The 14,187-nt window shown below is 43.2% G+C and overlaps 1 protein-coding gene across 3 annotated transcripts in view; it reads left to right on the forward strand.

Annotated features, from left to right (window-relative positions):
• Positions 1–14,187, forward strand: part of SSH2 (slingshot protein phosphatase 2) — a gene marked incomplete at both ends in the record, with an annotated part of 261,436 nt that overhangs the window by 134,320 nt on the left and 112,929 nt on the right. Inside the window, one exon of one of the 3 annotated variants that reach the window (XM_080712745.1) lies at positions 1,315–1,442. The exons of the other annotated variants lie outside the window; for them this stretch is intronic. Within the exon in view, the coding sequence (XP_080568871.1) occupies positions 1,315–1,442 (128 nt within the window). Of the gene's footprint in view, positions 1–1,314; positions 1,443–14,187 lie in introns of those variants that run through there. 3 annotated transcript variants of the gene reach the window in all.

Here is a 14,187-nt window from a genome sequence, read left to right on the forward strand (position 1 = left end):
GGCTGAGACCTGAGGACCACGGTTCGCAGACAGCCTCAGCTACTTAGTGAGGTGCTCTGCAACTCAGGGAGATCCGCTTTCAAAATAAAGAATAAGAAATAGGGCAGGAGCTGTAGCTCAGAGGTCGAATGCCCCTGGGTCCATCCCTAGACCCGAAAAAAAAGAACTTCTGATTTGACTGGTCTAAGGTGCATTCTTGGGCATTGCTATTTTTTAAAACTCTCCAAAAGTAATACATATGTGCAGCTAAGGCTTTGAAGCCTTAGGGAATGGCAAGAAAGCCCTCTTTACCCATTATGTCCCAAGTATATAAGCCAGTGGGACATAGTGAGTTAAAATTATTTACAAAGGGTAACAGATATTATTAACAGCTTAAGATAGGGTTTTCTTTTTTCCCTACTATGACTTCAACTGTTTAGTTAAAAATCTAATACCCAAATTCCCCCACCACATAGAAAGCAATTGATGAACATTAGTTTCATTAATGAATTACAATCTTTGAGACTCTGTCATTCAAAAAATGTGTTTAAAGTACGTTGGGTGAAGATTCTGACTTCAATAGGATTATGCTGTTGAAACATTCTCTCTCTAAAAAAAAAAAAAAAAAAAAAAGCCTGCCGGGCGTCCTGGCGCAAGCTTGTAATCTTCCGGGCTTGGGAGGCGGAGACAGGAGGATCTTTCAGGTTCGAAACCAGCCGCGCTGGCTTAAGAGACCCTGTTTCCAAATTAAATATATATATAGGTCTGGGAGTGTAGCCCGGAGGTAGAAGGGTTTCCAGGAACCCCAGTACCACCAAAACAAAACAACAACAACAAAAAACCCCACGAGCCTGACTGGACAGCCTCAGCTACTTAGTGAGGCCTTTGCAACTCAGTGAGACTCTGTTTCAAAATAAAGAATGAAAAATAGGGATGGAAGTGTAGCTCGGAGGTAAAATGCTCCTGGCCCTTCTGCTCTCCTGGGGCAGCAGTCTCCAGTCGGCCCTTGGCGGAGCAGGCCGGGACAAGCACTGCAGGGTCAGCTGGGCGCGAGCCCGGGGCGGGGCGCCAGCAGGCCCCGCCTCCACGCGCAAGTCCGCTCCGCCCTCGCTCCCGAGCCCCGCCCCGGACGCGGGTGGGGGCGGGTTGCTGGCAGAGCCGGGCAGCCCGGACTCCACAGCTGAGCCCCGGGGCTTCGGCGGCTGTCTCCGCGCCCCCGCGGGCTCAGCTTGGCCCCGGGAGCCCGCATTTCTTGCTTGGCGAAGTGCAGCGAGCACCTCGTGCCGTAGCCAGGAGGGGGCCAGGATGCGGAGTTGTGCGTCTTGAGTCGGCCCCATGACCCTGAGCACTTTGGCCCACAAAAAGAAGGCGCCCCCCGCCTGCACCTGCAGCCTCAGTGGCCCCGACATGATCCCGTACTTCTCCGCCAACGCGGTCATCTCGCAGAACGCCATCAACCAGCTGTGAGTCTGCCGCGCGCCCTCCTTCCCCATCGAACGCTGGGAAGTTTGCTTTTCCGCGGCGCTTTCCCGGGTATCCTGGGGAGCGGACTAGCGAGAGGGGCGAAAGCGCCGCCGAGTGTGCTCCCCGCACTCCCGGGGCTCGAGCGATGGGGTGGAAGCGGAATGTGTCCCGCAATGCGGGTGGGCAGAAGAAATGTTTGGGAGAATTTCGGGTAAACTTTGAGGGACGCTGAAAACTGGATCGTCCCAAAGAAATGGTGTACTTGGTGACCAAGTGACAGCAAGGCGCCTGGCAGATGGGGGTGAAGGGTGATAAAAGTCGGAATAGCTGGCCAGAAACTCAGGGACTCTCCGAGTCCTGCTGGTGACCAGCCACCGGTGGTGGTAGTTTTTGTTTTAAGGAAGTTTGCCTGTAACGGTAAGTTTCTGCTGCACAGGGTTCACACAAAGAAAGGCAACCCATTCTTTGCTCCCGCTGATTGTGGACTGGGGTCGTTTCAGAAAACTAGATTTCCGTGGTTCCGTTGTTTGTCTTTGTCGTCCCCTTACTTGTAAGTGCTCACCACTAGGAGAACGGGAGTGCTGCGTGCACTCTTGCAATCACTGAGATGCAAGATTGAAGCGGTTCTTTAAATTGTCACTGGTTTTGAAGTCTCTGGGGTTATCATTCCCTCCCACTGTGGGTTAGCTATTTGTGAGAACTGTGTGCTGAAGCTTATGGTTAGTCCCACCACAGTTACAGAGCTCAAACTTCACCTCTTGGGCCGCATCCTTAACCAGTGCCGTGGTTTGAGGTTACTTCAGATAACAGCAGCTCGGTCTGTGTTAGTGTATTTGTGCTCAGTGCGGAGTGTCTTCCGGGGACTCATCTGCTGAGATTTTCCTATACTCCCAGCACTTAAGGCTACTGGCTCCCTCCCTCGTGAAGAACTCTTATCACGCCCAGCAGAAATTTTTCATTACCCCTTACTTAAGGACCCGAGACTAGCACAATATTAATAATCTTACACCTGATTAATTATTTTAATGATTAGCAGTCCTGTTCTCCCAAATCAAACTCATTTGAGTTTCAGCTTTTTTTCCTGTTAATTCGTGATGGGACTCCAAAAAAGAAAATAATAATAACATAAGGAAAATAATTATTTTACTTGCCTTGTACTATCAACTGCACAATTACATATACTGTCTTACTTGCATTTTCCCCTTTTCAAAAAAGGGATGGGAGGGCAGGGCAGTATGATGCACTCTGTAATCCCAGTACTTGGGGAGGCAAAGACAGATCACAAGTTGGAACCAGAGAGTGGTAATTTAGTGAGACCCTGCTTCAAAATAAAGAATTAAACTGGTGGCTCACTCTTTTAAAAACCAGCATTTGGAAGGCTGAGACAGAGAATCATGGTTCACGGACAGCCTCAGCTACTTACTGAGGCCCTCCGGAACTCAGTGAGATCCTGTTTCAAAATAAAGAATAAAAAATAGGGTTAGAGGTGTAGTTCAGAGGTAGAATGCCCCTGGGTTCCATCCCAGTACCTAAAAAAAAAAAAAAAAATTTAACCTGGGCATTGTAGCACATGCTTGTAAACCCAGTACATGGGAGGCTGAGACAGGAGGTTAACAAGTCAAGGACAGCCTCAGCAAGTAGTGAGACTCATCAACTTAGCAAGACTCTGTTTCAAAAGAAAAATAAAATAGAATAGGGTTAGGAGTGTGGGTCAGAGGTTGAATGCCCCTGTCTTCAGTTCCTTGTAACACACACACATACACATACTCGTACCTATACCCTTTAAGATCCCATACATACTTTTGTGGGGGGGGGGGTACTGGGAATATAACCCAGGGAAGTTTTACTTCTGAGTCACACCCCCAGCCCAATTTTAGTTTTTGTTGTTGTTTTTGGTTTGTTTGTTGGTTTGTTTGTTTGTTTGTTTTGGTGGTACTAGGGTTCCTGGAAGCTCTTCTACCTCCGGCTACACTCCCAGACCTATTTTTATATTTTTTTTTAATTTGCAGGGTCTCTTAAGCCAGCTCAGCTGGCTTCGAACCTGGGTGATCCTCCTGTCTCTGCCTCCCAAGCGGGATTACAAGCGTGCGCCACCACGCCCGGCTAGTTTTTAGTTTGAAATAGGATCTCACTAGGTTGCTAAGAGTCTCTCTACCTCTCTACGTTGTTGAGGCTGTCCTGGAACCTGCAATCTTCCTGTGTCAGCCTCCTCAGCCTGGGATTACAAGCATGTGCCACCATGCTTGGCTCTGTACGTGTGTGTGTGTGTGGTGTGTGTGTGTGTGTGTGTGTGTGTGTGTGTGTTACTAGGGATTGAACCCAGGGGCATTTTACCTCTGAGCTACAATACAATCCCAGCCCTACTTTTTTATGTTGAAATAGGGTATCATTAAGTTGCAGAGAGCTTCACAAAGTTGCTTCACAAAGCCTGCCATCTTCCTATCTCAGCCTCCTACAAGCATGTGCCACTACATATGGCTTATACATACTTTTTAATAAAATAAAGATCTGAACTTTTGAAAATTATAAAAGCCTATTTTATTTTTGGAGAACCATTATTTAACCCCTTAGAAAGTAGTGGCTAAGTGTTATTTGTTATATGTCAAACAAATGGGTTTATAGAGAATAAATGGCCATTTTTGTGCTCTAAGAAGGTTAAGAAAAGCTGGGCCGAATGGCACACACTTGTAATCCCAGCATTCAGGAGGCTGAGACCTGAGAATCACGGTTCACGGACAGCTTCAGCTACTTAGTGAGGCCCTTCGCAACTTAGTGAGACCCTGTTTCAAAATAAAGAATAAAAAATAGGGAAGGGGGTGTAGCTCGGAGTCAAATGCCCCTGGGTTCCATCACCAGACCCGCAAAATAAATAAAATTTTTTTAAAAGGTTGGAGAATGATAAGAATTATTAGCTAAAATGCAGGCAAAGGCTACTTCTTACACTGTTCCCACTGTAAAAACCTCTGATGAAAAACTTCAGAACTTGCTGGGCATAGTCACTCACTCCTGTAATCTCTGAATATTGAGGTGGGAGGATTATGAGTTCAAGGCCAGCTTGGGGTACAGGCAAGATCTGTTTCAAAATAAAAAAGCCTCAGAATTTATTTGTTACCTTGAGCTTTTTTTCTTTGACCTAATATATTTGTATATGTTTACTTGGTTTGACATATGAATTTTATTTCTTGCCTTCACATTAATACACTTGTGTGAGTGGTGGTGCGTACTTGGGATGGAAACCAAGGGGCATTCTACTTCTGAGCTACATCCCCAGCCCTTTTTGTTTTGTTTTGGAACAGGATATTGCTATGTTGCTATGAGTATCACTGACTTGATGAAGCTGGTCGCTAATCTGTGATCCTCCTGTTTTAGCCTTCCTAGTACTGGGATTGCCTAACTTGGCTCAGTACTTTTATTTTATTTTGTTTTGTACTGGGGATTGAACCCAGGAACATTCTACCTCTGAGCTACACCCCCAGTCCTTTTTATTTTTATTTTAAAACAGCTGCTCCTGCTGGGCACAGTGGCACATGCTTGTAATCCCAGCATTTGGGAGGGTGAGATAGTAGGATCACAGGTCGAGGACAGCCTCAGCTACTTAGTGAGGCCCTTTGCAACTCAGTGAGACACTGTTTCAAAATAAAGAATAAGAAATAGGGCTGGGGGTGTAGCTCGGAGGTAGAATACCTCTAGGTTCCATTCCTAGTACTACCAAAAAAAAAAAAAAAAGACAGGAAAGAAGGAAGGAAGGAAGGGAGGGAGGAAACAGTATCTCCCTAAATTGTGAGCATAGCCTGGCACTTAGACTCCTGTCTCTGCCTCCCAAGTATTGGGATTACACGTATGCATCACTGTGCCTGACTGCACATCAGTCCTTTGTAAACAAGTTCAAAATAGAGAAGCATATTGAGATGGTTATCCAAAATATAACTTTTCATTAAATTGAAAGGTAGAAATACTTTTGGGGGTTTTGGTTAGCAGTAGTACTAAATGTTCTTTCAGTTCCTCTTTGTAATTGTCCAAGTAATTTCACACGTTGTCTTCCAACTTAAGCTTGCATCTGAATCACCTGGAAGAAGTATATTAAAATATAAATTGAAGCCGGGCATGGTGGTGCACACTTGCAATCCCAGCAGTTGGGAGGCTGAGACAGGAGGATCACAGTTTGCAGACAGCCTCAGCTACTTAGTGAGTCCCTCTGTAACTCAGACCCTGTTTCAAAAATCAAGAATAAGCCGGGCATGGTGGCACACACTTGTAACCCCGCGCTTGGGAGGCGGAGACAGGAGGATCGCGCAGGTTCAAAGCCAGCCGCGCTGGCTTAAGAGACCCTGTTTCCAAATAAAAATTTAAAAATAGGTCTTGGAGTGTAGCTCAGAGGTAGAAGGGCTTCCAGGAACCCCAGTACCACCAAAAAAAAAAAAAAAAAAAAAAAAAAAAATTCAAGAATAAGAAATAGGACTGGGGGTTTAGCTTGGAGGTCGAAGGCCCCTGGGTTCCATCCTCAGTACCACAAACAAACAAATATAAATTGAGAGCTGAGCATGGTGGTATACACTTGTAATCCCAGCATTGGGGTTCGTGTACACCTTAGCTACTTAGTGAGGCCCTTTGCAACTCATTGAGACCCTGTTTGAAAATAAAGAATAAGAAATAGGGCTGAGGGTATAGCTCGGAGGTAGAATGCCTCTGGGTTCCATCTCCAGTACCGCAATAAATAAGTAAATAACATAACATAAATTGATGTCCACAGCCCTCAGCGTTTCTGATTCTGTAGCTGGGGTTCAGCTAGAGTATTTGCATTTCTTTTGTGTGGGCGGGTACTGGGGGTGGGACCCAGAGGCTTTTCTACCTCCGGGCTATATTCCCAGACCTATTTTATACTTTATTTAAAAACAGCGTCTCACTAAGTTGGTGAGAGCCTCACTCAGTAGCTGAGGCTGACTTCGAACCTGTGAGATCCTCCTGTCTCAGCCTAAGTATTCCTCTGAGTCAGATTGGGCAAGTCATCATCCACATTTTATAGAGTAATTAACAAGAAAAATCAGAATGGCAAAATAATTTGTACAAAGTTATGTGGCTTGCTATTGGGAGAACTGAAACTAGAAGAAGTATTTCCCATCTTTGAATCTAGAGCTCTATGCTTCTATGCTTTAAGTCGTGAATATATATATGTATGTATATTGTGTGTGGGTGTGTGTCTTTTTTTTTTTTTTTCTGGCGTTGAACATCAAACCCAGAGCCTTAACTCTACCACTGAGCAATATCTTCAGCCCCATGAACATTTCTTTAGATACATTACTAGCAGCGGAATTTCTGGGTCTAATGGTATATATGTATCTTTTAAAAAAGGCTTTATCAGCCAGGCGTGGTAGCGCACGCTTGTAATTTAGAAGGCTGAGACAGGAGGATCGTGGTTCGCAGACAGCCTCAGCTACTTAGTGAGGCCCTCTGCAACTCAGTGAGACCCTGTTTCAAAATAAGAATAAAAAAATAGGGCAGGGGGGGTGTCAAATTCCCCTGGGTTCCATCCCCAGATCTGCAAAAATAATAATAAAAATAAAGGCTTTATCAGCTGGGCATGGTGACGCCCGAGTGTAATCCCAGCATTCTGGAGGCTGACACCAGAGGATCGCAATTTGCAGACAGCCTCAGCTACTTAGTGAGGCTCTTCGAAACTCAGTGAGACTCTGTTTAAAAAAAAAAAAAAAAAAAGGCTTTATCGATTTGTTCTTACCAGCGGTATACAGAAGAGTCTCTTTCCCTATGTCTTTACCAACCATAGTAATAATTATTACTGAGCTTACTCTTTTCTTCTTTCTCCCTTCACCCCCATTGAACCCACAGCCTCATGCATGCCTAGGCAAGTGCTTTACCACCGAAGAACAGCCCCAGCCTTTTATTTTATTTGTTTCTTTAAACATGGTCTCACTAAATCACCCAGGTTGATCTCAGACTTGCAGTCCTCCTGCCTCAGCCTCCAAGTGAGTGGGATTACAGGTGTATGTTACCATGCCTAGCTTTTAATGAGCTCCTACTGTCTGATAAATACCATACATATTATGTCATCCTCCTTTCTTAAACTTAATGAGATTAGTATTAACCCCAGTTTAAGATGAATGACACAGACAGGTTAAGTAATTTGTGTAAGATTATACAGCCAGATAAAAATAATTGGACCCTAGAGCCCCTATACTTTTTTTTTTTTTTTTTTTTTGTGGTACTTGGGATGAAAGCTAGGGGCATTGTACCTCTGAACACCACCCCTCCCCCGCCCTACTTTTTAGTGTCTTTTTTTGAAGCAGGATCTCATTAAGTTGTGAAGGGCCTCACTAAGTAGCTGAGACTGTCCACAAACTGCGATCCTCCTGTGTACAGCCTCCTGAATGCTGGGATTACAAGTGTGTACCACCATGCCCGGCTTAAATATTTCTTTATTTATAATTTTCTTATTACTGTAAAGGTCTAGTATCTATATTTTTATTGTTCTTTTTCAGTTTTCATTTGGAATGGCATGCTTTTGTGCTTCTTTTTTTTTTCTTTGCAGTACTGGCCATGGAACCCAGGGGCATTTCTACCTCCGGGTTATACTCCCATACCTATTTTATACTTTATTTGGAAACAGGGTCTCATTAGGTTTTTGAGAACCTCACTAAGTAGCTAAGACTGGCTGTGAAGCTGTGCGATCCTCCTGTCTCAGCCTCCCAAGCTCTGGGATTTTTTTTTTTTTTTTTTTTTTTTTTTGGTGGTACTGGAGTTCCTGGAAACCCTTCTACCTCCGGGCTACACTCCCAGACCTATTTTTTATACTTTTTTATTTGGAAACAAGGGTCTCTTAAGCCAGCACAGCTGGCTTCGAACCTGCACGATCCTCCTGTCTCCACCTCCCAAGCGCTGGGATTACAAGCGTGCGCCACCACGCCCGGCTGTACTTAATATATATTGATCAGTATTTATATGGATATTCATGATCCATAATAGCATTTTCAAGGCCAGGCGTGGTGGCGCACACTTATAAACCCAGTACTTGAGAGACTGATTCAAGAGGATCACAGGTTCACAGCAGCCTCGGCTACTTGGTGAGGCTCTCAGGAACCTAGTAAGACCCTGTTTCCAAAAAAAATATATAAAATAGGTCTGGGGGTACAGCCCAGAGATAGAAGGCCCCTGGGTTCCATCCCCAGTACCACACACAGAGAAAAAATAGTATATTTCAAGCCTGAGTGTTCTAATTATGGAATTTATATTGTCTTCTATGGTGACTGTGTAAAAATTTGTATGTTTCTTTGTTTTTGGGGGGTGGGGGGTAGGTGTCACTGGGAATTGAACTCAGGGGCATTCTATCTCCAAGCTATACCCCCAGCCCTATTTTTTTATTTTTATTTGAAACAGAGTCTCACTAAGTTGTGGAAGGCCTAAGTAGCTGAGGCTAAGTGTGAACCTGTGATCCTCCTGTCTCCCAAGTACTAGGATTACAAGTGTGTGGCACCATACCCAGCTGTGTAAAAGTTTATACCACAGACAGCTCTATCTTTTTTCAACTCATCACCCCAGAAAAAGGTTTCTGGGCAGGGTTTATGAGCTCCGCATCGTGTCTGTGCATCTCATCTCTGCTGTTCACTGAATTTTATGTAATAAGTCAATTCACCTCCATGAGGGCTAATTGAGTGAGAGTGTTTCTGACTTCTTTACTGATTTAAAATAATTATCATTTAGAGAATTCTTAAGAGAAATGCCACTCCTCTGGATCCTCTTTCTCATGTCCCTTTAAAATACTATTTTTCAATGAATGTGAATTTACCTTGTTCTCATGAACATCAAAATTTTTAACTTCCTATGATTATATCATCCTTATTTTTGTGGAATCCTTTAAATTCTCAATGGGGAAGGGATGTGAATTCTCAATGTACAATTTTAAGATCACTGAAATAAATAAATTGAAACAAACAGTGAAACTGAACTTTGAAATCCCTTTGATCAGATTTTGGATGTATCTCATTCTGTCAACTCCACCTCAGTGAAATCTCACACCTAATTCATAAAATGATCCTTCCTTAAATATTCTCTTCCCCAGTGCCAGTCCTGGGGATTGAACCCAGTGTGGCTCTACCACTGAGCTCCATTCCCGCTGTTTGTTTGCTTGCTTGCTTGTTTACTTATGGTGCTGGGATTGAATTCAGGCGTTCTACCTCCAGTCTACACTCCCAGCCCCATTTTTTTTTTTTTTTTTAATTTGGAAACAGAGTCTTTCCTCCTAAATTGCTGAGGTTGGCCTCCAACCTACCATCATCCTGTTTTAGCTCCTCAAATCACTGGCCTTATAGATCTGCACCACTACACTGAGCAGACATTGTTTTAAAAGTCTTATTTTTCTTCTTTTTTTTTTATTGAAAGTAAATGGTATACATTTAAACTGTACTTGGTAAAAGTCTTAAAGGAGCTGAGTGTGATGGCGCATGACTGAGACAGGAGGATCCAGGTTCAAGGCCAGCCTTAGCTACTTAGTGAGGCCCTTTGCAACTCAGTGTTTACAAATATACTGTTTCAAAATAAAGAATAAAAAATAGGGCAGGGGGTATAGCTCAGAGGTCGAACACCTCTGGGTTCCATCTCCAGACCCCCCCCAAAAAAAACCTCTCAAAGGGGCTCGTGGATTTTGTATTTAGCATAAGTACTTACTATTTGTCCTTGTTAACAATGAAACAGACCCAAATTCCAAGGTTCACCACTTACTACTAGCTGTGTGACTTTGAATGTATTACATAACTACCCTAAGCTTTAATTCCCTCATCCATAAAATGGAATTGATGATACTCATGAGGATTAAATGTAGTATTTGTGAAGTACTGGTAATACTAAGCAACAAGTGGTATCTAATATTTTTGCTCATTCTTTACATAATCAAATTATAGGAGAATTAAACAACAGAGTGGCACTCTGACCTGATGGTAAAAAGTATAATTCCTACTATTATCATAATTGTACCTATTTTGTGTAAGGGGTGGAGATAAAGGAAGACATGGTTTCTGTAGTCAATGTGCTCAGTCTGCTGATGAGATAAGACCTGCCAATAAAAAGATAAATAAAAATACAGTTTGGTACACACTAAGTGCCAGATGAACGGTACCGTTGGTCCTTTAGGAATTCAGAGCACAGAGGGTATCATAAATAAGCCAGTCAAGAAAGGATTTATGGAAGTAAGGTTTGAGTTAGGACTCTATCCCTTATTCTGGACCTCTTAAATGTCTTACGTAAACAGTAGTAGAGGATACTTCTGTGGTGGTGGGGGTCTAGTGTGGCAGATGTTAAGGCTGTATTACAAATCCTTTACAAATAATGACCATCATGAGCTGGGCAAGCTGGCGCACACTTGTAATCCCAACATTTGGGAGTCTGAGACAGGAGGAGCGTAGTTCACGGCCAGCCTCAGCTACTTAGTGAGGTCCTTTGCAACTCAGTGAGACCCTATTTCAAAATAAAGAACAAAAAATAGTTCTGGGGGTGTAGCTCAGAGGTAGAATGCCCCTGGGTTCAATCCCTATTTATCGCAAATAAGTAAATACCATTATTAGCCATTTGTGGTAAGGAAACTCTAGAAAGGCTTTTGTACAGACAATATTCTTTTAAAAAATGCTAAGAGCAAATTTTGGGTATATCGAAGGGGCCATTTTAATTGAATATCCACTGGGTACAAAGCAAAGTAACCAGCCTTTGCAGACTTTACATAGTTTATTTAGGAAGGTTGCCAGTTTTGCAGATCTGTTGTTATTGAATCAGTAACAGTGGGAGAACAATGTAAAATCCCCACAGGCAGCATAAGAGGAGAAATCATTAAACTATCTGCTAGTGTCTTTATAGTTCAAAAAACAAAACAAAACAAAAAGTATCCAGTAATCCAAAACTAAACCTCTTCCCCTGCTTCCTCCAGGTGCTTAGCTCTAGACGTTATTACATCAGCACCATGTGTAGGCAAGGTGGTTCCCATGGCATGGAGAGCTTGTAATATTTATAATAGAGTAAGTTATAAGGGGAAAGGTGTGCCGATTGCAGTTTTCCCTTGTTTTTGTTGGCTTGGTTACCAGTTTAATTGCCTGATTGCCAATTAATGGAAGAACTTTTCATCATTCTGTCTCAGCAGTGTGCAACTCCTCAATTTCTAAGACAAATACACAATGAAAACTACCGTAGTTGATACTGAAATGTGTGTGTGTGTGTGTGTGTGTGTGTGTGTGTGTGTGTGTGTGTGTGTCTGGGGATAGAACCCAAGGGCATTCGACCTCCAAGCTACACCCCCTACCCTATTTTTTATTCTTTTTTTTTTTTTTTGGTGGTGGTACTGGGGTTCCTGGAAGCCCTTCTACCTCCAGGCTGCACTCCCAGACCTATTTTTATATGTTTATTTGGAAACAGGGTCTCTTAAGCCAGCGCGGCTGGCTTCGAACCAGCACGATCCTCCTGTCTCCGCCTCCCAAGTGCAGGGATTACAAGCCTGCGCCACCATGCCCGGCTCTATTCTTTATTTCTGACACAGGGTCTCACTAAATTGCGGAGGGCCTAAGTCACTGAGGCTGTCTGCAAACCCAGATCCTCCAGTCTCAGCCTCCCAAATGCTGAGATTACAAGCTTGTGCCACCACTCCCAGCTTGCAGTCTTTTACATAAATTATAAACCTATGATTATGTCAGTTAATAAAGTTTGAAAGCTGTACATGGTGACACACGCTTGTAATCTCAGTATTTGGGAGGCTGAGACAGGAGGATTGCAGGTTCGCGGCCACATTAGTTGCTTAGTGAGGCCCTTTGCAATTTAGGCCCTGTTTCAGAAGAAAATAGGGCTAGAGGTATAGCTTGGAGGTAGAATTCCACCTGGGTTCAATCCCCAGTACCAAAAAAAAAAAAAAAAAAAGAAAAAGAAAAGAAATCTGATCCCTTTGTCAGTTAAAATCAAACTTGACAATCAGTTTGGGAGAAAATTTGCAAATGGAGAATCCCCTACACTGTTTAAAAACCAATCTACCTTTACACATAGCAAGGCTGATAATATCTTCATTCTCTGCTACTCATTTATCTTAAAAATATTTTGTACTATGCCAGTGATTTTCTTCTGTAATCAAACTGGTCTTATCATAAAGTATGATAAGTTTGGCTGTAGTACTAGAGATTGAAAACAGGGACATTCTACATCCAGCCATATGAATACTAGATATAGGAGGAATAAATTTGTGTATGTGTTTCTTAAGGAGTGTGTGTGTGTGTGTGTGTGTGTGTGTGTGTGTGTGTGTAGTAGAGTATTGAACCCAGGGGTCTTCTACCTCTGAGCTACACCTCCAGACCTATTTTATGTTTTATTTTGAAACAGGGTCTCACTAAGTTGCTGAGAGCCTAGGCTGGCTGCAAACTTGCTATCCTTCTGCCTCAGCCTCCCAAGTATTGGGATTACAAGCATGTGCCACCATGCCCGGATTTATTAAAGACCCTTAATTTGAATGTCACCAGTGTGCGCCACCACACCCGGCTGAAGGCTGGTGTTTAAATCGGGCAGGGTAACTGCTGGAGAGTGAAGTTTCACTTGTAGTGGCAGCAGTCCTGGACATGCTGCTGGAACAGAGGATGCGTTCAGCACCTTCTCTTAGATCCTATCTCTGCTCACTGCTCCTTTCTTTTACTTAGCAAGCCTTTGTTCATTGCAGAGTGGACTTCTGTGCTTGGCCTGTGCAACTGCTGTCAGAGGCCAGAGGTGACAGATAAGGAGCCCAAAGGTCAAAGTGGATAATGGGGGGGTCAATCTGGCTTTAAGGGGAAAAACTTTTTCTTGACCTGCGGGGGTCAAAAACTGAATTGCAGCCTGGGAAATGCTCAGTTCATCAACTTCAGCAGTTCAGCTTAGAGAAAAACCACAGGTTATTTCTGCAGTCAGCAGGAACAAAAAAGAAACAGAACTTCTGTAAAGGGCTTGATTTAATTTAATCAGTTGGATTGCAGATTTCAAACTTCAGAGAGGGGTTTGCTGGGAATGTTGCTTTGCTTACAGTGAAATAGCAAGTATCAAAAACCAAAAGTAAGCCAGGCATGGTGGTGCACACTTGTAATCCCAGCATTCAGGAGGCTGAGACCCGAGGATTGCGGTTCGCAGACGGTCTCAGCTGCTCAGTGAGGCACTCCGCAACTTAGTGAGATTCGGTTTCAAAATAAAGAATAAAAAATAGGCCAGGGGGTATCGCTTGGGTTCCAGACCCACAAAGTAAAAAAATTAAAAAAAAACTACTATCACTAGGACCTTTTGTTTGGTTTCAAAATTGACAATCAGATGAAATTCAGGTATTTCACTTACTAACATCCCCTTTAGGATTGTTATTAGGATGTAATGGAGAAAAGAGAAAAAAGAAAAGAAAAAAAGCAAAGCCCAGGTATGGTGACACATGCATGTAATCCCAGAACTTGGGAGGTTGAGACAGAAGAATCACAGTTCAAAGCCAGCCTCAGCAATTAGCGAGACACTCAGCGACCTGGTAAGACCATGTTTCCAAGTAAGAAATAAACCTGGCTGGGGATGTATCTTGGAGATAATGTGTCTGGGTTTCAATATCCATTGCATCCCCCGCCCCCGGAAAAAAAAAAAAAAGGTAAAGCAAATAGCACTTTCTTATTCAAGTGGTGGTGGTTGTTGTTGTTGTTGTGTGGGTTTTTTGTTTTGTCTTGTTTTTTGCAGTACTGGGGCTGGAACACCTCTCACTAGTCCAAAAAGATG

Source organism: Muscardinus avellanarius (assembly GCF_963383645.1).
Source record: "Muscardinus avellanarius genome assembly, chromosome: 16".
Lineage (NCBI taxonomy): Eukaryota > Metazoa > Chordata > Mammalia > Rodentia > Gliridae > Muscardinus > Muscardinus avellanarius.